The sequence below is a fragment of the Oncorhynchus masou genome, chromosome 31 (genome assembly GCF_036934945.1).
Source record: "Oncorhynchus masou masou isolate Uvic2021 chromosome 31, UVic_Omas_1.1, whole genome shotgun sequence".
Taxonomy (NCBI): Eukaryota; Metazoa; Chordata; class Actinopteri; order Salmoniformes; family Salmonidae; genus Oncorhynchus; species Oncorhynchus masou.
Genome location: NC_088242.1, coordinates 75,549,332 through 75,573,233, shown reverse-complemented (window position 1 = coordinate 75,573,233; position 23,902 = coordinate 75,549,332). Strand labels below are relative to the sequence as shown.

Below are 23,902 nucleotides of genomic sequence, written 5' to 3'. Positions count from 1 at the left end.
CCAGGTGGTAAGGGTTAGTAACAACACATCTGCCACGTTGATCCTCCTCCCAATACTCCCTATTCACCCATGACTGCATGACAAAGCACGACTCCAACACCATCATTAAGTTTGCTGACGACGCAATGGTGGTATACCTGATCACAGACAACGATGAGACAGCCTATAGGGAGGAGGTCAGAGACCTGGCAGCGTGGTGCCAGGACAACAACCTCTCCCTCAACGTGAGCAAGACAAAGGAGATGATCATGGACTTCAGGAAAACGAGGGCCAAACACATCCCCATTCACATCGAAGGGCTGTAGTGGTGCTGGTCGCACCAAGTCGAGGTCCAAAAGGCTCCTTAACAGCCGTAAGACTGCTGAACGATTAGTCAAATGGTCATCCGGACTATTTGCATTGACACTGCCCCCCTTTTTTTTACAGTGATGCTACTCGATGTTTATTATCTATGCACTTTACCCCTACCAACATGTACAAATGACCTCGACTAACCTGTTCCCCCCCACATTGATTCAGTACCAGTACCCCCTGTGTGTAGCCTCGTTATAGTTTATTAAGTAAATATTTACTTAACTCTATTTTCCTAAAACTACATTGTTGGTTCAGGGCTTGTAAGTAAGCATTTCACGGTAAGGTTGTATTCGGAGCATGTGACATAACATTTGATTTGATTTGAGTAACCGGGTAGTAGTCGGCTAGTGACTGTGACTAAATTCAGTCTGATGGCCTTGAGATAGAAGCTGTTTTTCAGTTTCTCGGTCCCAGCTTTAATACACCTGTAACCTGTACTGATCTCGCCTTCTGGATAATTGTGGGGTGAATAGACCGTGGCTCGGGTGGTTGATGTCCTTGATGATCTTTTTGGCTTTCCTGTAACATCGGGTACTGAAAATGTCTTGGAGTGCAGGCATTGTGCCCCCGGTGATGCATTGGGCAGACCACACCACCATCTGGAGAGCCCTGCGGTTGCGATCGGTGCAGTTTTCGAACCAGGTGGTGATACAGCTCGACATGATACTCTCAATGCTGCATTTGTCAAAGTGTGATGGTCTTAGGGGCCAAGACAGATTTCTTCAGCCTCCTGAGGTTGAAGATGCAGTTTCACCTTCTTCACCACACTGTCTGTGTGGGTAGACAATTTCACATTGTCAGTGATGTTTACACCAAGGAACTTGAAGTTTTTCACCTTTTCCCCATCCCGTCGATGTGGATAGGGGCGTTCTCCCTCTGCTGTCTCCTGAAGTCCATGATCAGCTCCTTCATTTTGTTGACGTTGAGGGAGGTTATTTTCCTGGCACCACTCTGCCAGACCCCTCACCTCTTCCCTCCCTTTTGTGAGGGCAGTGTGCAGTGCAATGGCGATTGCATCGTCCTTGGATCTGTCAGGGCGGTAGAGGAATTGGAGAGGGTTGAGTCTGTCGAGGAGTAGGTGATGTGGTCTTTGACTAGCCTTCATGATGACGGAAGTGAGTGCTACAGGTCGGTAGTCATTAACTTTCTTGGGCATGGTGGTGATAGTGCACGTCTTGAAGCAGGTGGGGATAACCGCCTGTGGGCACGGCGAGGGATACCGTCTGGGCCGGCAGCCTTGCGAGGGTTAACACCCATGAATGTCTTGCATAGAGGTCCTTAAGCATGTGGCCCCCGTTGTCCTCAGGGGCTCTCCTTGGTAGCTCAGAGTTGTTATTATTGAATAATAATTACTGTATAATTGAACATACACAATGTAATCATGTATGTCCAAGTGTGTCAAATATGTAAGTTGCAAACATTGTATGTCAAAAGCACTGTTTGTGTGTGTGTGTGTGTGTGTCTCCCTAACCTTGCTAACAGACAAAGAACTGTGATTGGATCAGTGGTTTACCAATCACAGTGACATGGGGTGGTGTGTAAAGAAACACACATTTCTTGGGGATCATCAGACGGCATCTTGAAAACGTCTTTAGGGAAGTCCCCTGAACAAGCTGGGAACTAGACAACCACCTCAGGGGTGTTAAACGTAAATGGACTCAGGAATGTTCTTGCAATGTTCCCATGAAACATATCTAGAATATTAATATCTTATATTCTGAGAACATGGCAACCATGTTCTGTGTGTTTTTGGTGTGACGTTGCTTGCAACATTTCCATGAAACGAGTCTAGAACATTAATATCTTATATTCATGTTTGGTGTAACGTTGATGAAATATTATCCAAATCCTCAAAAAACTGGACACATGTATGTTCTTGCAAAGTTCCCATGAAACGTGTCTAGAACATTAGTATCTTATGTTCTGAGAACATGGTAACCACGTTCTAGGTAAGTTCTGTTTGACATTAATGGTCTCTTGGAAACAGTCTGTGCACATCACTATGAAAACTGTAGGTAATTACCTAAGGTAACGTTCTCTAAAGTTGTGGGAATGTTTGTTGTTAGCTGGGGACAAACAACAGAGAAGGAACACTAATCCACTGGAGCTGTCAGCATATCTAATTATTGCATTGTAGACATTTAGCAGAACATATAGTGTTAAGTGCCTTGCTCAAGGGCACATCAATAGATTTTTCACATTTCTCACCTTTTCGTTTACTGGCCCAACACTCTTAACCGCTAGGCTACCAATCTTCTGATACACAGAGCCGTAGCTAGCCTCTACTACACGCCTCATCATGAGACCCTTTCTACCGGGAGTCCTCAGATCTGAGGTTCACACATTTTTGTATCTCAGTTTGAAAAAAAACATTTTTTTTACATTCATATTTAAATATCAACAAGCCTTGATTGAGCATGAGTGTTTTAATTGGCTGATGGAGATTTGCTGATGCTGGCCCCACACATGCAGCTCTCAAACACACTCCCACCTTGGAATTATACGGGTTAACTCTGATATTGTATGAGGAAAGTATATTTACTGTAGATTTAGGGCTACTGTTGGTTACAATCCCACAGAAAATTCAGCCAGTTATTTCACATTGATTTCCTTAAGGAAAGCCCCAGGTCCAGTCCCCTCCGAAAATCTTTGACAGACAGGTAAGCATTTCGCTGTAAGGTTTGATTTGATTTGAAAAGGTCTACACCTGTTGTATTCGGCACATGTGTCAAATAAAATTTGATTTGATAACGCTTAAATGCTTTAATCCATTAAACATGAAATTTGATTAGGCCTCTCGGTCCAGCCATTGAAAATATGTGTATTTTGTTCAGATTAATCGACAGAGGCAAGCAAACACTGTCATTGTGGCTGCATCGTAAAGTCTCAGTCCACAGAATAAGGCATCCATTATAGATGGAGTTTTCGGGGTTTTAGACTGGGTTTCTGTATAAGCACTTTGTGACATTTGCTGATGTAAAAAGGGTTTTATAAATACATTTGATTGATTGATTGATTGATTGATAGCACATGCGGTCTGTGGCAACTTAATTGGGGAGGACAGCCATTGTGTTAATGGCTGGAGGGAAATAAGTGGAATGGTATCAAATACATCAAACACATGGTTTCCATGTGTTTGATGCCATTCCCTTCACTCTGTTCCAGACATTATTATGAGCTGTCCTCCCCTCAGCAGCCTCCACTGATTGATAGAGCCTGTAACCAACAGCTATGCATGCACTTTCTTAAGGTGGCTACACAGTCTTTTCCATGGATATCTTTTTCTACATTTTGCTACATTGTCATGGCAGCCAGCTGTGAGGCAATGCTTCCAGGGCAACAGAGGCCCTCACCCCTCCAACCCCCCACAACCCTGTGTAGACAATCAAGACAGAGATGGAACAAAGTATTACTGTGTGTGTGGTTGTGCGCATGCTGCACATGTGTTCTTGCATACCAGTGTGTTTCTAGAAGTGTTGGCTAATGGAAGATACTTGGATGAGGTCACTCCTGGACTTCTCATATGGCTTGTTTTTAGAGCGTGTCCATCTCATCCGCCAATGTGTGCTTGTCTGTTGGCTTTTCCAGCTTTGAGATATTTAGATTGACGCCAGTGAATTTGATTAGGAAAGATAATCTCTGTGGTCAAGATGATCCATGCATACACTGCAAGAGTGTAAGCCAGATTGTCACGAGGTAAACTCTCTCCCCAACATGATTATGCTTTTCTTCACATATTCAAATAGGGGATCAGGGCCGCCCTAGCCTTTTTGGAGCCCTAAATGAGATTTGGTTGGGGGGAACTTTGCAAGTTTTAAAGCACATTTCCTCCAATTCTACCCATTTGCCATGGGGTGGAGAGCCATTTTGTTCAGTTTCAAAGCTGTGCCTGCGAGCTGGCCCTGTAGGAGATCAGTGCCTGTGCTTGTTGCTGGTACTCTATGTTCCTGTCACAGTGAAGATAGATAGCGTATCTCTACAGGTAGCAATCACTTACGTCTCAATCCTCTCTCCTGTATCACCCTCCAACTCCCACACTCCTTCTTTCAATCTCTCGCTCTGACCATCCCTCTTTCTTGTCCAATTCTTGTCCCACTTACGTGGGCTCTGCAGCTTCAAGGAACAAATGCAACGCTTACTGGTGAATATGTAATGTAAAAATGTTCTAATTGGTGAAAAAAGTCATTATCGAGGCATTATCAACGCTTTAGCGGTACCCCCACACAATTAATCACAGTGCCCATCATTTAATCTGAAGCTGAGGCAGCATCCGTCAGCAGCGTCCTGCCATGTTTAGCTATTTTGCTATTGTGTATTTTACTGATCTCTTCTTCCTAAATATTTGTGTGTGCTCTATGATGTTCTGTCTTTTTTGGGGATGGTTCCCATGTTTTTTGGAAGCATTTTGGCAAGTCCAGGCTGGCCCATTTTGTAAACATTGAAATGTTTGTGGATCAACAGTCTTTCCTGTATATACATCTTTCTGTAAATCTGATTCAGTGAGAGTAACACGCATCTCTGCACAATCGCACGGAGTCCAGTATGTAGCCATGGAAACCTGAAGTCTCCTCTTTGGTGAAAGCAAGCACGTTTTTCATTGGGGGGGCATAGTTAAAAGAGTACAAACACTGATCCTACTGAACTAGAATGAGAGATTCTATTTATATGACTGATCCATCCATTACCAAGGACTCCAACATGTATTTACAACAGGCGTCCCATCACAACCATCCATCTACGTAGGGCCCTACCTACACTGTGGCCTGAGAGTTGAACAGCTGCATTCAGATGTGGTTTTCAGCGCCAACGTATTATGGTCCAGTCATTGTGTAACATTATTTGGTGATTGTCCCTTTCTTTCTACATGTCATGTCTGGTCTTTGTCAACCCAGTGCTTTGGCCCTGCTGCAGATACTCTGTCTCCTTTCATCTGTAAGCTTTGGTCCCCACAGAGTCCCAAAGATAGAAGCACATCCCCTATTCTTCCCTCAGAGACTGGCCCGGAGAGAGAGAGTGAGATGAGGTGTTTGGGGGGATAGACGAAGTCACAAAATGCATTTAGCAGTAGAGATGGAAAGTGTTTTTTGGCTGAGGCAGGGGAATAAGGGAGATGAAGAGGCTGCTATACTGAGATATAATAAACTCTAATTCTGTTCAATTAGATATGCTCCTAATGAATGGGGTTTTGTTTTGGGTTGTTTGTTTGGGTATGTGGTAGCTGAACAGACTTGACAAGCACCAAACCACAAATGTAAAGTCTGATGAGCATCATTATTCTGTGCTATTCTGGTAGGCATGGTTCATCTCATTCTTCAAGAGGTTTGGGGTTTGTTTTCAATATAAAGACCAAGGAAAGAGTACAGGCCGAGAGGGGCTCAGACAAGGGGGCTTTCTTTACAGCAGACACAATAACTTCAACGACACAAGCTTTCAAATCAAACACAGTCATGAAGTCAAAAACCCAGGTAAATGTCAGTATCTCTATTGCCGGGAATGCCATGATGCCTGTGTGTTATAAATGCACAGTCTGTTGATTCACACCCTCACTTATATTATCTCCTCTCTCCTCCAGCTGTCCACCACTTTCTGAACAGCGGTGTGTTGGTGTCTCAGGAGGACAAGGACCTGGAAACAAGCAGATAGGGAGCAGGAGCTACAGGGGCCACGGTGTCTCTGCTCCTCAGTTCCCCTGTGAGGCTGTCTTTGTGTCAGGGATCGAGAGGTGGACACACACACAGACAAGGACTGTCAAACAGCAGGACTGCACCACTTTGCAGGCCACTGGAGGGACACTGGGCGGAAGGTTAGCATCTGGCTGGCAGAGAGAGGGGGAAGAGAGTGTATAATGTGGTGGGCAGGCGACTGCATTGCCGAGATTACAGATTAGGGAGAGCAGCAGCTCAAGGCACATCATCCTGACAAAGCCTGCACTTCCACCAACACTACACAGCAGAATTCAATTAAACCCTACAGCTACTGGCAGGCAGTGGCCCAGCCTCACATACATTCGCACACAAATATACAATGAATCTCCACTGCTGGACAGCTGCTGAGCCCCCCTTCCCTCTTGTCCTGTTTGATGTTCAGTGCCAGATGGGATTTTTTCTTCTGATTGATTTGTCTTTTTTCAATCCAGTCACTCATAGCCTCAGTTCCTTTCAGGGCATTCATTGGTAAGCCCTTTTAAGGTCCTCGTATCTACTTTTCTTAAGACTCTGTGGCAATCCTCTTTGTCATTACGGCCAGAATGTTTTGATTACTTTAGGAGCTTTTACAGTATTGCTTTTTCTATGACTGAAGAGCACTGGAATTCTGATGGTCGCGCAGACTTTTTGAGGCCGCACTGCGATGAATATTTGTGCCCATATTCTCCTGTCGATCAGACTTGGCATGTCCAGAGAGCTCCTCCCCCAGACAGGCAGACAGAACGTGGATGCAGAGAATCTGGAGGGCTGGTAGATGCTCAGTCTGCCACACAGAGACACACACCACACAGCCTCAATGACAACTAGACTACAGGACACCTACATTCTAGCGGAGGAGAACACAAAGTCCTGAGTAGCTCTGCTCTTTCTGCAAGTCTCAGAAACTCCAAAGTGGATCTTCTGACAGAAAAAAAATCAAGCTTGTGTGAGACGGGCAGAGAAGTGAGAAGAGGGAGGGAGAGGGGGAGACCTGTTATTTGTTCAGGTTGACTAGAGACTCGATGGAGCTTCTTTCATGCCAGCCTGCCTGCAGTCGCTGTCGCCTTTTACCCTCCTTCTCCCGTCTGGCCCGCTAGAGCATATGACAGAGGACCTCCAAACACCTGGACGGCTGAGATGACACTAATGACTCGCTACCTGACTTTTACCATGGATATCACTATAGGTGGGACTGCTAACACAGAGTGATAAGCTCTGACAGTTTTTCAGACTCTAGCAGTGTACAATTTGTGCAGAGTTCATCAGAGTTTTGTATGTGCAGACACTGCTGGAGCTCCCATCCAGGACTGGAGTAGTGCAGGGAGTGGAGAGCCGGGCTGGTGGGTGTGAAGAGCGGCAGCTGCGTGCGGAGAGACGGAGAGTGGGGAGAAGCAACAGACACAGACTCTCTGACAAACTGTTTAGTGTGAGACACTGAGAGACTCACTGTGGAGCAGCGGCTCTCCCTCTCTCTGTCTGTGGCGCTGGGAGAGTGTTCTCTCTGAGCCAGCGTGAGCCAGCCAGCACACTGAGTGGAGCTGAGGCCAGCAGGGTGGGGACGGTGGCAGGAAACAGCGCATGGAATTGGGGGGGCCGGGTGCCCTCCGTCACCCAGCACCGGGAGGGGCACTGGGGCTGGGGCTGGGGCTGGGTGTGGGGCAGCCCTGGAGGGGTGAGGGTCCAAAGATCAGGGGAGCTGAGGCCCATGTTGACAGGCGGGACCAGCGTGGAGCGGGGTGATCGGATGGCAGGGGCCAGGGCCGGCGGAGGGGGCATGCGGTGCTCATTGAGGTTGTGGGTTCTGCTGGGCTCCCTGGGCCTTGTCTTTCTCACCTCCCTCTTCTTCTCCATCTCTCTGAGGGGGGGCGTTGGCCTGCCCTACCTGGAGCCCCCTGGGTGGGAAAAGTCCAGCCGAGTAAAACTAGTGCCCAACTACTCTGTTGTCCACCAGCTGGGCCCACTGGAGAGCACCCAGCAGCAGAAGACATGTGCCTGTCCCCGCTGTGTGGGGGACCCTGGGGTGTCGGACTGGTTTGATGAGAACTACGACCCGGACATCTCGCCTGTGTGGACACGGGACAACATCCAGCTGCCTTCAGAAGTCTACTACTGGTGGGTGGTAAGTGATCCAGCTGCCTTCAGACGTCTACTACTGGTGGGTGGTAAGTGATCCAGCTGCCTTCAGACGTCTACTACTGGTGGGTGGTAAGTGATCCAGCTGCCTTCAGACGTCTACTACTGGTGGGTGGTAAGTGATCCAGCTGCCTTCAGATGTCGTCTACTACTGGTGGGTGGTAAGTGATCCAGCTGCCTTCAGACGTCTACTACTGGTGGGTGGTAAGTGATCCAGCTGCCTTCAGATGTCTACTACTGGTGGGTGGTAAGTGATCCAGCTGCCTTCAGACGTCTACTACTGGTGGGTGGTAAGTGATCCAGCTGCCTTCAGACGTCTACTACTGGTGGGTGGTAAGTGATCCAGCTGCCTTCAGACGTCTACTACTGGTGGGTGGTAAGTGATCCAGCTGCCTTCAGACGTCTACTACTGGTGGGTGGTAAGTGATCCAGCTGGACAGCTTCTATGTTTTACCATCCTCTATCGTTCTTCTCTCCCTGGAAAGAATGAGAGCAGCTCTGCCAATCACATTAAAGGAAGGCAAGCACATGATGGGTCTGTGAAAGAGGACATTGAGTAATGTCTGAATATTGAAATTAACAAGTCAGACAAAGCTGTAGAGGTCCAGTGGAAAAAGAGCCCCTGTAAGTCTGTTTGAATTACAGACAGGAAGGCACGCCTAGGTGATTACGTAGCTAAAAGAGGCTGATATTTTTAACAGACATGAACACTTAAGTAGAAGAAGTGTGAGAGAAAGATGCTGACCTGTGAGAAGTACCATTTAGAAAACTAAATTAGTTTGTGTTTGGTCAGAAGTTTAACTTATTTAGTGTCACATCCTCAAGTTCCTGGCCTTGCTTTATATATTCTGAACAAAAATATAAACGCAAAAATGTAAAGTGTTGGTCCCATTTTCCATGAGCTGAAATGAAAGAGCCCATATGCATTAAAAGCTTATTTCTCTCAAATGTTGTGCGCAAATTTCATCCCTGTTAGTGAGCATTTCTCCTTTGCCAAGATAATACATCCACCTGACAGGTGTGGCATATCAAGAAGCTAATTAAACATAATGATCATTACACAGGTGCACCTTGTGCTGGGGACAATAAAGGGCCACTCTAAAATGTGCAGTTTTGTCACACAACACAATGCCACAGATGTCTCAAGTTTTGAGGGAGTGTGCAATTGGCATGCTGACTGCAGGAATGTCCACCAGAGCTGTTGCCAGAGAATTTCATGTTAATTTCTCTACCATAAGTCCCTATGTAGATGGATGGTTGTGATGCAACACAGTTGTTTTAGAGAAATTGGCAGTACATCCAATTGGCCTCACAACCGCAGCCCATGTGTAACTGGCCAGACGTGAAATCCATAGATGATGGCCTAATTAATTTATTTAAATTGACTGATTTCCTTATATGAACTGTAACTCAGTAAAGTCGTTGAAATTGTAGCATGTTACATTCGTTTTTGTTCAGTATATATCCTACTCGATAATTAGGAGATTGCAAACAGAGGCAGACCAGCTAGTGCCAAGCTACTAAGTGGTGTTAAGTAAATGAGCTGGTGAAAGGATGAGATTAGAGAGAGGAGCTAATGAGGTAGGTGCACAGGAAAGGTGAAAGAGGGCATAGATTAGGGTTAATGGATTTCTCGAAGAGTTAAGTCAAGAGTCTGCACTGTTGAGTTGGTTAGTACATATATATATATACCTAGTATATGGTCATGGTTGTTGAGCAATGAAGAGCATGTCATAGTTTCTCTACAATGGAGCAGAGCAGGAGTAGAGTAGAGCAGACCAGTAAAGACACTGTTTGGCAGCAGCAGTGCCCACTGACCATCTGCCAATAATTAGTGACCCTGCAGAAAGCCGGTGTGCTGGTATCAAGGAGGGGGAGGGAGCAAGACAGAGTAAAGGAAAGAGAGGGAGCATTGGGGAGAGGTCATGCAGGGGAAACTTAGAGAGAGAGGGAGGTGTGTGTGTGTGTGTGTGTGTGTGTGTGTGTGTGTGTGTGAGCGAGAGTGCCGTGTGTGTGAGCGAGAGTGCCGTGTGTGTGAGCGAGAGAGTGCCGTGTGTGAGAGAGAGTGCCGTGTGTGAGAGAGAGTGCCGTGTGTGAGAGAGAGAGTGCCGTGTGTGAGAGAGAGAGTGCCGTGTGTGAGAGAGAGAGTGCCGTGTGTGAGAGAGAGAGGGTGCCGTGTGTGAGAGAGAGAGGGTGCCGTGTGTGAGAGAGAGAGGGTGCCGTGTGTGACAGAGAGAGGGTGCCGTGTGTGAGAGAGAGAGGGTGCCGTGTGTGAGAGAGAGAGTGCCGTGTGTGTGAGAGAGAGAGGTATGTGTGAGAGAGAGTGGTATGTGTGAGAGAGAGAGAGAGAGTGGTATGTGTGTGAGAGAGAGAGTGCCGTGTGTGAGAGAGAGAGTGCCGTGTGTGAGAGAGAGAGTGCCGTGTGTGAGAGAGAGAGTGCCGTGTGTGAGAGAGAGTGCCGTGTGTGAGAGAGAGTGCCGTGTGTGAGAGAGAGTGCCGTGTGTGAGAGAGAGTGCCGTGTGTGAGAGAGAGAGTGCCGTGTGTGAGAGAGAGAGAGAGTGCGCTGTGTGTGAGAGAATGCGCTGTGTGTGAGAGAATGCGCTGTGTGTGAGAGAATGCGCTGTGTGTGTGAGAGAGTGCGCCGTGTGTTTGAGAGAGAGTGCGCCGTGTGAGAGAGAGAGTGCCGTGTGAGAGAGGGAGGGAGAGAGAGTGCCGTGTGAGAGAGGGAGAGAGAGTGCCGTGTGAGAGAGGGAGAGAGAGTGCCGTGTGAGAGAGAGAGAGTGGTATGTGTGGGAGAGAGAGTGGTATGTGTGGGAGAGAGAGTGGTATGTGTGAGAGAGAGAGTGGTATGTGGGAGAGAGAGTGCCGTGTGAGAGAGAGAGAGTGGTATGTGTGGGAGAGAGAGTGGTATGTGTGAGAGAGGTATGTGTGAGAGAGAGAGTGGTATGTGTGAGAGAGAGAGTGGTATGTGAGAGAGAGAGAGAGAGAGAGAGTGGTGTGTGTGAGAGAAAGTGGTATGTGTGAGAGAGAGAGTGGTATGTGAGAGAGAGAGAGAGAGAGTGGTGTGTGTGTGAGAGAGAGTGCCGTGTGTGAGAGAGAGTGCCGTGTGTGAGAGAGAGTGCCGTGTGTGAGAGAGAGTGCCGTGTGTGAGAGTGCCGTGTGTGTGAGAGAGAGTGCCGTGTGTGTGAGAGAGAGTGCCGTGTGTGTGAGAGAGAGTGCCGTGTGTGTGAGAGAGAGAGTGCCGTGTGTGTGAGAGAGAGAGAGGTGTGTGTGTGAGAGAGTGCGCTGTGTGTGTGTGAGAGAGCGTGTGTGTGAGAAAGTGCCGTGTGTGTGAGCTGTGTGTGAGAGAGTGCGCTGTGTGTGTGTGAGAGAGCGCGCTGTGTGTGTGAGAGAGCGCGCTGTGTGTGTGAGAGAGCGCGCTGTGTGTGTGAGAGAGCGCGCTGTGTGTGTGAGAGAGCGCGCTGTGTGTGTGAGAGAGAGCGCGCTGTGTGTGTGAGAGAGAGCGCGCCGTGTGTGTGAGAGAGCGCGCCGTGTGTGAGAGAGAGTGCCGTGTGAGAGAGGGAGAGAGAGTGCCGTGTGAGAGAGGGAGAGAGAGTGCCGTGTGAGAGAGGGAGAGAGAGTGCCGTGTGAGAGAGAGAGAGTGGTATGTGTGGGAGAGAGAGTGGTATGTGTGGGAGAGAGAGTGGTATGTGTGGGAGAGAGAGTGGTATGTGTGAGAGAGAGAGTGGTATGTGTGAGAGAGAGAGTGGTATGTGTGAGAGAGAGTGGTGTGTGTGAGAGAGAGAGTGGTGTGTGTGAGAGAGAGTGGTGTGTGTGAGAGAGAGAGTGGTATGTGTGAGAGAGAGTGGTGTGTGTGAGAGAGAGAGTGGTGTGTGTGAGAGAGAGAGTGGTATGTGTGAGAGAGAGTGGTATGTGTGAGAGAGAGTGGTATGTGTGAGAGAGAGTGGTATGTGTGAGAGAGAGAGTGGTATGTGTGAGAGAGAGAGTGGTATGTGTGAGAGAGAGAGTGGTATGTGTGAGAGAGAGAGTGGTATGTGTGAGAGAGGGAGAGAGAGCCGTGTGTGAGAGAGGGAGAGAGAGCCGTGTGTGAGAGAGGGAGAGAGAGCCGTGTGGGAGAGAGCCGTGTGTGAGAGAGAAAGAGAGCTGTGTGAGAGAGAGGGAGTGCTGCGTGAGAGCTGTGTGTGTGAGAGAGGGAGAGAGAGCCGTGTGTGAGAGAGAGAGAGCCGTGTGAGAGAGAGAGAGCCGTGTGTGAGAGAGGGAGAGAGAGCCGTGTGGGAGAGAGCCGTGTGTGAGAGAGAAAGAGAGCTGTGTGAGAGAGAGGGAGTGCTGCGTGAGAGCTGTGTGTGAGAGAGGGAGAGAGAGCCGTGTGTGAGAGAGAGAGAGTGAGCCGTGTGGGAGAGAGCCGTGTGTGAGAGAGGGAGAGAGAGCCGTGTGTGAGAGAGAGAGAGTGAGCCGTGTGGGAGAGAGCCGTGTGTGAGAGAGGGAGAGAGAGCCGTGTGTGAGAGAGGGAGAGAGAGCCGTGTGTGAGAGAGAGAGAGAGAGAGCCGTGTGGGAGAGAGCCGTGTGTGTGAGAGAGAGAGAGCGCTGTGTGAGAGAGAGGTATTTAAAGGTGCCAATAGCCTGATTGAACTGTTTTGTTTGGGGGTTGGGAGGTTTGCATGTGCTCCTATAGCAAAGACTTGAAAAACAAACTCTGTTTCACCTTCAATGTAAATGTTTTGGTCATCTCTCCCTCCATTTCCCCCTAATTTTTTTTACATTTATTTAACTAGGCAAGTCAGTTAAGAACAAATTCTTATTTTCATTGACGGCCTAGGAACAGTGGGTTAACTGCCTGTTCAGGGGCAGAACGACAGATTTGTACCTTGTCAGCTCGGGGATTCGAACTTGCAACCTTTCGGTTACTAGTCCAACGCTCTAAACACTAGGCTACCCTAGGCTACATCTGACCTCTTTTCACCTCCATTTAAATATGTTGTAACCTCTTCTCTTTTCCATGAGTCACTAGGATACTAAAACCTACCCCTCTGCCCTCTTTTGACATCCTGTCGGAGGAATAAAAGAAAGTCTATGGTACTCTCTCAGTCCCCCTGTACTGCTCTCCTGACTGTGTGGCCTCTCTGTCGCCCCCTGCTTGTAGATGCTGCAACCTCAGTTCAAGCCCCACACTATCCAGCAGGTACTGCTGCGGCTGTTCCAGGTGATCCCTGGCCGCTCTCCCTATGGCTCCTGGGACCCCGCCCGCTGCCTGCGCTGTGCCGTGGTGGGGAACTCTGGCAACATGCGTGGGGCCGGTTACGGACCCACCATAGACAGCCACAACTACATCATGAGGTGAGGGAGAGACAGGGGGTTTAGAACATAGGTTATGTTCATCTGTTTAGTAGTTGAGGGGGTTTAGAACAGGTTAGGTTCATCTGTTTAGTAGTTGAGGGGGTTTAGAACAGGTTAGGTTCATCTGTTTAGTAGTTGAGGGGGTTTAGAACAGGTTAGGTTCATCTGTTTAGTAGTTGAGGGGGTTTAGAACAGGTTAGGTTCATCTGTTTAGTAGTTGAGGGGGTTTAGAACATACAGTGCCTTGCGAAAGTATTCGGCCCCCTTGAACTTTGCGACCTTTTGCCACATTTCAGGCTTCAAACATAAAGATATAAAACTGTATTTTTTTGTGAAGAATCAACAACAAGTGGGACACAATCATGAAGTGGAATGACATTTATTGGATATTTCAAACTTTTTTAACAAATCAAAAACTCAAAAATTGGGCGTGCAAAATTATTCAGCCCCCTTAAGTTAATACTTTGTAGCGCCACTTTTTGCTGCGATTACAGCTGTAAGTCGCTTGGGGTATGTCTCTATCAGTTTTGCACATCGAGAGACTGAAATTTTTTCCCATTCCTCCTTGCAAAACAGCTCGAGCTCAGTGAGGTTGGATGGAGAGCATTTGTGAACAGCAGTTTTCAGTTCTTTCCACAGATTCTCGATTGGATTCAGGTCTGGACTTTTGACTTGGCCATTCTAACACCTGGTATGTTTATTTTTGAACCATTCCATTGTAGATTTTGCTTTATGTTTTGGATCATTGTCTTGTTGGAAGACAAATCTCCGTCCCAGTCTCAGGTCTTTTGCAGACTCCATCAGGTTTTCTTCCAGAATGGTCCTGTATTTGGCTCCATCCATATTCCCATCAATTTTAACCATCTTCCCTGTCCCTGCTGAAGAAAAGCAGGCCCAAACCATGATGCTGCCACCACCATGTTTGACAGTGGAGATGGTGTGTTCAGGGTCATGAGCTGTGTTGCTTTTACGCCAAACATAACGTTTTGCATTGTTGCCAAAAAGTTACATTTTGGTTTCATCTGACCAGAGCACCTTCTTCCACATGTTTGGTGTGTCTCCCAGGTGGCTTGTGGCAAACTTTAAACGACACTTTTTATGGATATCTTTAAGAAATGGCTTTCTTCTTGCCACTCTTCCATAAACGGCAGATTTGTGCAATATACAACTGATTGTTGTCCTATGGACAGAGTCTCCCACCTCAGCTGTAGATCTCTGCAGTTCATCCAGAGTGATCATGGGCCTCTTGGCTGCATCTCTTCTCCTTGTATGAGCTGAAAGTTTAGAGGGAAGGCCAGGTCTTGGTAGATTTGCAGTGGTCTGATACTCCTTCCATTTCAATGTTATCGCTTGCACAGTGCTCCTTGGGATGTTTAAAGCATGGGAAATCTTTTTGTATCCAAATCCGGCTTTAAACTTCTTCACAACAGTATCTCGGACCTGCCTGGTGTGTTCCTTGTTCTTCATGATGCTCTCTGCGCTTTTAACGGACCTCTGAGACTATCACAGTGCAGGTGCATTTATACGGAGACTTGATTACACACAGGTGGATTGTATTTATCATCATTAGTCATTTAGGTCAACATTGGATCATTCAGAGATCCTCACTGAACTTCTGGAGAGAGTTTGCTGCACTGAAAGTAAAGGGACTGAATAATTTTGCACGCCCAATTTTTCAGTTTTTGATTTGTTAAAAAAGTTTGAAATATCCAATAAATGTCGTTCCACTTCATGATTGTGTCCCACTTGTTGTTGATTCTTCACAAAAAAATACAGTTTTATATCTTTATGTTTGAAGCCTGAAATGTGGCAAAAGGTCGCAAAGTTCAAGGGGGCCGAATACTTTCGCAAGGCACTGTAGGTTATGTTCATCTGTTTAGTAGTTGAGGGGGTTTAGAACAGGTTAGGTTCATCTGTTTAGTAGTTGAAGGTTTTTAGAACAGGTTAGGTTCATCTGTTTAGTAGTTGAGGGGGTTTAGAACAGGTTATGTTAATCTGTTTAGTAGTTGAGGGGGTTTAGAACATAGATTATGTTCATCTGTTTAGTAGCTGGTAAGTTATATTATGTGTTGTGCTATAATGCTACTGTAGGCTCTTTACAGTTATTGTAGAGAGAGAGAGATTTTTATTTAACTAGGCAAGTCTTGTTGAGATGTCTTGATATCCCTCTGTTTGTGTGTTTGTCTATCATTGGAGCTGCTCCCAGCATGGTCTGATTACCTGTGTCTGTCAGGATCAATCTGGCGCCCACTCTGGGCTATGAGGAGGATGCAGGCAGCCACACCACCCACCACTTCATGTACCCAGAGAGTGCCAAGAACCTGGCAGCCAATGTCAGCTTCGTCCTGGTGCCCTTCAAGACCCTGGATCTGCTATGGATCACCAGCGCACTCTCCACTGGACAGATTCGCTTGTGAGAGCAAAACTGCCAGCACATACACGCAGTCCATTCAGTTCCGGTCCTTGCTGTTCTGCAGCCCTAAGCTAGACCAAAAAATGCTGCTTGACTTTAAAAAGTCCCAGTAAGCAAAATTATGTTGAAAAGACAACTAAAAGATTCAATTTAGGTTCTGAATGAATGTTGAAAGTATATTTTTTCCGTATGTTTAGAATACTTGTTTTAACTTTTCAGATGTTGAAGTCGGGCTCATTTTTGGTTCTGAATGAAGGTTGAAAATACGTCATTTATAGACGTCTATGATTGGTTCAGATTTGGCCCGTACCGGATGTAGAAATCAGGGCCGGTCCAGACTGCACCAAAAAAAAGATTGTCCAAAAGGCGCCGGCATCAGTCCGTGTTTACTGAGGTGCACCCGACAGTGTTGCCTGACAGTACATTTTATGAATGCCCATCTATGTGGTGAGCCTACCGTTTGTAAAATACCCCCAAAACAATGTCCAAAAGACATTGGCTTGTGCTTCATGGGATGAAGCCTAATGTGGTGCCCCAAAATGGGATGAAGCCTAATGTGGTGCCCCAAAATGGGGTGAAGCCTAATGTGTTGCCCCAAAATGGGATGAAGCCTAATGGGAAAATGATGAAGCCTAATGTGTTGCCCCAAAATGGGATGAAGCCTAAAGCCCCAAAATGGGATGAAGCCTAATGTGGTGCCCCAAAATGGGGTGAAGCCTAATGTGTTGCCCCAAAATGGGATGAAGCCTAATGTGTTGCCCCAAAATGGGATGAAGCCTAATGTGTTGCCCCAAAATGGGATGAAGCATAATGTGTTGCCCCAAAATGGGATGAAGCCTAATGTGGTGCCCCAAAATGGGATGAAGCCTAATGTGGTTCCCCAAAATGGGATGAAGCCTAATGTGGTGCCCCAAAATGGGATGAAGCCTAATGTGTTGCCCCAAAATGGAATTGTATGAATGCCCGTCCTTGTGGTAGGCCCACCATTTGTAAAACAAGCTGTTGCATTGGCTTTATTAGCCCTGATTCCTGTGACTAATCAATTTGTCTATTTTAAGCTCTGAATATCAACTACCCAACTTTATCAGAACTTATCGTGAGCCTATTTGCAATGTGTTTATACAGCAGGAAATGCAGAAATATTCTCTTTTTCGCTATGATCAGCTTGTCAAAAATGTACCGATACAAACTTGAAACCAATGATCATGACGATGGTTGTGATTGTCCATTGTACTTTGACCTGTTCTGTTTTTAGGATATGTTGTTTGTTAATATGACAGCACATGTTTTAATTTTGATTGAGCACCATTTAGGTTTGGCTATATGATTTGAGAAACCTGCATGATGTAAATAAGTGTCTCTTTGTCATTTTATCTCCAGCCAGTAGCCTACAGAAGTCCACACACTCTTTCTACCATATCCTATATCTGCTACATGATTTATGTTCGATTATTGTCTTGACAGAACGTTGGTGGAGCTCCGCAGCGTTGCGTCTCCAACAGCACCTTGGAGAGGCGCGCTGGGATAGGACAAGCAAAGTATTTTGCGCCCCTGTTTGACAAAGTGGGCACTGCTTATCACAGGGCGAAATCGCTCGCCTAAAAAGACCTTATACCCCTGGTTGAGAGAAATTGTCATTTTGGGGGGGGGGGGGGAAGAATTGTGTGAGGATTTATGTTGTTGTTGTTGGAGTTGCGTCTTGGTCAGTTTAGCTCAGAAAATGCTGCCTTCGTCACTCTGCCGCTTTAGGCGGACACCTAATCCCATGAGCAGGTCGGCCCTGAGTCCATTTATATTGTTTAACATACACACCTTTTCACACAAGCACATTTTGTTCACGTTCAAAGTGAACTGCTGGTTTCACAATCCCACCTTCACAAACTCATTCTCACGCTGCGCTCTCTGTCTTTCTCTCTCTCATCCCATTCCAGGTCAGAGCACATCATCAACAGAGCACTCTCGCTCTCTCTCTCTCATCCCATTCCAGGTCAGAGCAGATCATCAACTGAGCACTCTCTCTCTCTGTCTCTGTCTCTGTCTCTGTCAATTCAATTCAATTCAAGGGGCTTTATTGGCATGGGAAACATGTGTTAACATTGCCAAAGCAAGTAAGGTATATAATATATAAAGTGAAATAAACAATAAAAATTAACAGTAGACATCACAAATACAGAAGTTTCAAAACAATAAAGACATTACAAATGTCATATTATATATATATATATATACAGTGTTTTTACAATGTGCAAATGGTAAAGGACACAAGATAAAATAAATAAGCATAGATATGTGTTGTATTTACAATGGTGCGTGTTCTTCACTGGTTGCCCTTTTCTCGTGGCAACAGGTCACAAATCTTGCTGCTCTGATGGCACACTGTGGAATTTCACCCAGTAGATATGGGAGTTTTTCAAAATTGGATTTGTTTTCGAATTCTTTGTGGATCTGTGTAATCTGAGGGAAATATGTCTCTCTAATATGGTCATACATTGGGCAGGAGGTTAGGAAGTGCAGCTCAGTTTCCACCTCATTTTGTGGGCAGTGAGCACATAGCCTGTCTTCTCTTGAGAGCCATGTCTGCCTACGTCGGCCTGTCTCAATAGCAAGGCTATGCTCGCTGAGTCTGTACATAGTCAAAGCTTTCCTTAATTTTGGGTCAGTCACAGTGGTCAGGTATTCTGCCGCTGTGTACTCTCTGTGTAGGGCCAAATAGCATTCTAGTTTGCTCTGTTTTTTTGTTAATTCTTTCCAGTGTGTCAAGTAAATATCTTTTTGTTTTCTCATGATTTGGTTGGGTCTAATTGTGCTGCTGTCATGGGGCTCTGTAGGGTGTGTTTGTGAACAGAGCCCCAGGACCAGCTTGCTTAGGGGACTCTTCTCCAGGTTCATCTCTCTGTAGGTGATGGCTTTGTTGTGGAAGGTTTGGGAATCGCTTCCTTTTAGGTGGTTATAGAATTTAACTGCTCTTTTCTGGATTTTGATAATTAGTGGGTATCGGCCTAATTCTGCTCTGCATGCATTATTTGGTGTTCTACGTTGTACACTGAGGATATTTTTGCAGAATTCTGCGTGCAGAGTCTCAATTTGGTGTTTGTCCCATTTTGTGAAGTCTTGGTTGGTGAGCGGACCCCAGACCTCACAACCATAAAGGGCAATGGGCTCTATGACTGATTCAAGTATTTTTAGCCAAATCCTAATTGGTATGTTGAAATTTATGTTCCTTTTGATGGCATAGAATGCCCTTCTTGCCTTGTCTCTCAGATCGTTCACAGCTTTGTGGAAGTTACCTGTGGCGCTGATGTTTAGGCCAAGGTATGTATAGTTTTTTGTGTGCTCTAGGGCAACAGTGTCTAGATGGAATTTGTATTTGTGGTCCTGGTGACTGGACCTTTTTGGAACACCATTATTTTGGTCTTACTGAGATTTACTGTCAGGGCCCAGGTCTGACAGAATCTGTGCATAAGATCTAGGTGCTGCTGTAGGCCCTCCTTGGTTGGTGACAGAAGCACCAGATCATCAGCAAACAGCAGACATTTGACTTCAGATTCTAGTAGGGTGAGGCCGGGTGCTGCAGACTTTTCTAGTGCCCGCGCCAGTTCGTTGATATATATGTTGAAGAGGGTGGGGCTTAAGCTGCATCCCTGTCTAACCCCACGACCCTGTGTGAAGAAATGTGTGTGTTTTTTTGCCAATTTTAACCGCACACTTGTTGTTTGTGTACATGGATTTTATGATGTCGTATGTTTTACCCCCAACACCACTTTCCATCAGTTTGTATAGCAGACCCTCATGCCAAATTGAGTCGAAGGCTTTTTTTGAAATCAACAAAGCATGAGAAGACTTTGCCTTTGTTTTGGTTTGTTTGGTTGTCAATTAGGGTGTGCAGGGTGAATACATGGTCTGTTGTACGGTAATTTGGTAAAAAGCCAATTTGACATTTGCTCAGTACATTGTTTTCATTGAGGAAGTGTACGAGTCTGCTGTTAATGATAATGCAGAGGATTTTCCCAAGGTTACTGTTGACGATATTCCACGGTAGTTATTGGGGTCAAATTTATCTCCATTTTTGTGGATTGGGGTGATCAGTCCTTGGTTCCAAATATTGGGGAAGATGCCAGAGCTAAGGATGATGTTAAAGAGTTTTAGTATAGCCAATTGGAATTTGTTGTCTGTATATTTGATCATTTCATTGAGGATACCATCAACACCACAGGCCTTTTTGGGTTGGAGGGTTTTTATTTTGTCCTGTAACTCATTCAATGTTATTGGAGAATCCAGTGGGTTCTGGTAGTCTTTAATAGTTGATTCTAAGATCTGTATTTGATCATGTATATGTTTTTGCTCTTTATTCTTTGTTATAGAGCCAAAAAGATTGGAGAAGTGGTTTACCCATACATCTCCATTTTGGATAGATAATTCTTCGTGTTGTTGTTTGTTTAGTGTTTTCCAATTTTCCCAGAAGTGGTTAGAGTCTATGGATTCTTCAATTACATTGAGCTGATTTCTGACATGCTGTTCCTTCTTTTTCCGTAGTGTATTTCTGTATTGTTTTAGTGATTCACCATAGTGAAGGCGTAGACTCAGGTTTTCCGGGTCTCTATGTTTTTGGTTGGACAGGTTTCTCAATTTCTTTCTTAGAATTTTGCATTCTTCATCAAACCATTTGTCATTGTTGTTAATTTTCTTCGGTTTTCTATTTGAGATTTTTAGATTTGATAGGGAAGCTGAGAGGTCAAATATACTGTTAAGATTTTCTACTGCCAAGTTTACACCTTCACTATTACAGTGGAACGTTTTACCCAGGAAATTGTCTAAAAGGGATTGAATTTGTTGTTGCCTAATTGTTTTTTGGTAGGTTTCCAAACTGCATTCCTTCCATCTATAGCATTTCTTAATGTTACTCAGTTCCTTTGGCTTTGATGCCTCATGATTGAGTATTGCTCTGTTTAGGTAGACTGTGATTTTGCTGTGGTCTGATAGGGGTGTCAGTGGGCTGACTGTGAACGCTCTGAGAGACTCTGGGTTGAGGTCAGTGATAAAGTAGTCTACAGTACTACTGCCAAGAGATGAGCTATAGGTGTACCTACCATAGGAGTCCCCTCGAAGCCTACCATTGACTATGTACATACCCAGCGTGCGACAGAGCTGCAGGAGTTGTGACCCGTTTTTGTTGGTTATGTTGTCATAGTTGTGCCTAGGGGGCATACGGGGAGGGAATGCTGTCACCTCCAGGCAGGTGTTTGTCCCCCTGTGTGCTGAGGGTGTCAGGTTCTTGTCCGGTTCTGGCATTTAGGTCACCACAGACTAGTACATGTCCCTGGGCCTGGAAATGGTTGATTTCCCCCTCCAGGATGGAGAAGTTGTCTTCATTAAAATATGGGGATTCTAGTGGGGGGATATAGGTAGCACACAGGAGGACATTTTTCTCTGTTAGGATAATTTCCTTTTGAATTTCTAGCCAAATGTAGAATGTTCCTGTTTTGATTAATTTAATGGAGTGAGTTAGGTCTGCTCTATACCAAATTAGCATACCCCTGAGTCCCTTCCCTGTTTCACACCTGGTAGTTTGGTGGATGGGACTACCAGCTCTCTGTAACCTAGAGGGCATCCAGTGGGTCTGTCTCCTCTATACCAGGTTTCTTGCAGGATGACAATGTCTGTATTACCGATTTCTTTGGTGAAGTCCGGGTTTCTGCTCTTCAGGCCAAAGGCAGATGACCTCAGGCCTTGGATATTCCAGGATGAAATAGTAAAGGCTTTTTGTTCCATAAAGTGTCCAATGTTGTTGGTCGTGGTTTGGCCTCAGGCCAGTAAGTGTGAGCAGAGCCTGCTGAGCATCTGGTACATGCCATTGGCTTGGGCGAGTGTGAGAGTGGGGGTTGGGACTGTTTGCCCGCTCACTACCTGGGCGTATGTGTGGCTTCCATGTTGAGGCCCTCTTTGCGGAGGTGGGGTGCATGGGGTGGGCAGGAGTGGCATAGGTCTGATCTGAGGGGGCCTAAATGGGGTGTGGGCATGATTGACGTGGGGGTGTTGATTGGTTGGGGTAGGGGTGTGGATGTGTCTGGGTGTGCGGTGGTCTGGATGTAATTCCTCTTGGCGTGGGTCCTCTATGTGTAGGTCCAGGGGGGTCCTGCAGGTCTGGGAGGGTGTCTCGCTGGTCTGGGTGGGGTGTCTATTGATCTGTTGCTCCTGTGTGAAGTGTTGGGGATACGTTTGAGAGCGATGTCCTTTAGAGTTCGGGCAAAGATGGGCACTGCTGCCTTGTAGAGGTGGACCTGGTCATAGAGGCTGTTCAAGTCCAGGGTGGAGTGGTGGGCCAGGAAAACGTTTGGTTTTGAGGCACAGTCACGGGAAATACTTGCGTTTACCCGCTGTATTGTGGCAGGGTGGAAGTCTTTTCGTGGTAGCAGGGTGGAGATAACCACTTGTGCGTTGGGGAAAGTAGAAGAAGCCTTTTCAATCACTCCCTTCAGTGCTGTGGCCACTCTTTCCTGCTGGGCCCTCAGGTCGTTTGTGCCTGTGTGTATTATTATGTGGCTGGGTGAGCCTAGTTTGGCCTCAGACAGAAGGTCTATGGCGCTCTGGGTGTTTGGACACCAGAGTTTAGACACACTGTGTTTGGGAAAAAGTTTTTTTTTCTTCTATATATTTCCCATTTGAGTCCATAAGTAGTACAATCTGTGTCTTGTGTTTGTCCTCAGTGGGTGTGGGGGTTGTCAGAAGGGCTATCAGGGTGGCTGACAGGGGGGGTGCTCAGGGTGGGTGAGAGCCGCTGGGCTTGGGGTTCTTCATTTGTCTGTTCTGCTGTGATGTCGAGATTTTTGTTGGGTGCTGAGGTGGGCTGTTCTGCTGGCTTCTCTGTGGGGGTGGCCACCTCTCTAGTGGGTTGTTCTCTGTCACACGCCGTCCCCCTCAACCTCTCCTCCATCCCCCTCAACCTCTCCTCCATCCCCCTCACCTTCTCCTCCATCCCCCTCAACCTCTCCTCCACCAGCAGTCTGATACGCTCCTCTAGTTGCCTGTTCTGCTCCTCTTTCTCCTGTTGTATTTGTCTCACCACTGTCCAAAGTGCAGATATGTCTCTGTCCACCTCCAGCTCTCCTGGTCTGGTTAGGGGGCTGTTGTTTTGCTGGGCTGTTGTCTGGGTCTGTGCTGACTGAAGTGTGATCACCTGCTGTTCCAGCTCCACCTGCCTTATCTCCAGCTGGGTGAATTTGTCTTTCATTTCAATGAGGGAGTGGTAATCTGTGCTGGGAGGTTGACTCTCCGCTGGGGGTTGCTCGTCTGTGGGGTTACATAGTGAAGAGGTCTGGTCTGACCCACTCGGTGTGGGGGTATCTTTATCAAGGGAGAGCTTCTCCTGCTGGGCTAATTCTTTGATTAGGTGAAAGTCCAGCTGAAACTGTTTGGTGTTATTCTGTACAATTACTGTTCCGGACTTATAGATATTTATATTGCTTGACTCAGAGTCCTCGTTATCAAGTATTCTGAGTTTCCAGCCCTCGTTAACCCCCTCTCTTAACAAAGGGGTAGTGTGCTAATATAGCACTGTGCCATGCCAGGGGATGGTTTGTGTGGAAGATAAGGTTGCTGATGTTCCCATTTTTGTAATAGTCAGCAAAAAGTGTCTCTTGATTTTCCATAAGGAGCTTCATTTTGTAATCTTTTCTTGACTTATCATTCTTTACATGCAAAGGGTACTGTATTTTAATTACCTCTGAACAGCGGGAGGGAGCCTCTAAGGCCTCTCCATTTGGTTGGGGTAGACTGTGTGACTCTCCTGCCATTGTTGGGCTAATGGGCTTTGACACCTCTCACTTGACACGTCAGTGCTAGTTGAAGCTGTATCAAGCTTGGCAGAATTATGTTAGAATTCAGTCCTTATAAAGTAATGTTGTGTATTTTTCTTCTTGGCTTTTGGCTTTTAAATATATAGTTTCAGACTAAGCATTACTCACTCAGTTCCAGGTTGGATGGGGTT

The 23,902-nt window shown here is 46.3% G+C and overlaps 1 protein-coding gene across 1 annotated transcript; it reads left to right on the top strand.

Moving 5' to 3' along the window:
* Positions 1-7,679: 7,679 nt before the first annotated feature.
* On the top strand, positions 7,680-16,529 carry LOC135524449 (CMP-N-acetylneuraminate-beta-galactosamide-alpha-2,3-sialyltransferase 2-like). Its single transcript, XM_064951991.1, has 3 exons — positions 7,680-8,157; positions 13,312-13,505; positions 15,739-16,529. Exons 1-3 carry the CDS (start codon positions 7,744-7,746, stop codon positions 15,920-15,922), a joined length of 792 nt encoding a protein of 263 aa, XP_064808063.1. The 5' UTR covers positions 7,680-7,743; the 3' UTR covers positions 15,923-16,529.
* Positions 16,530-23,902: the final 7,373 nt, after the last annotated feature.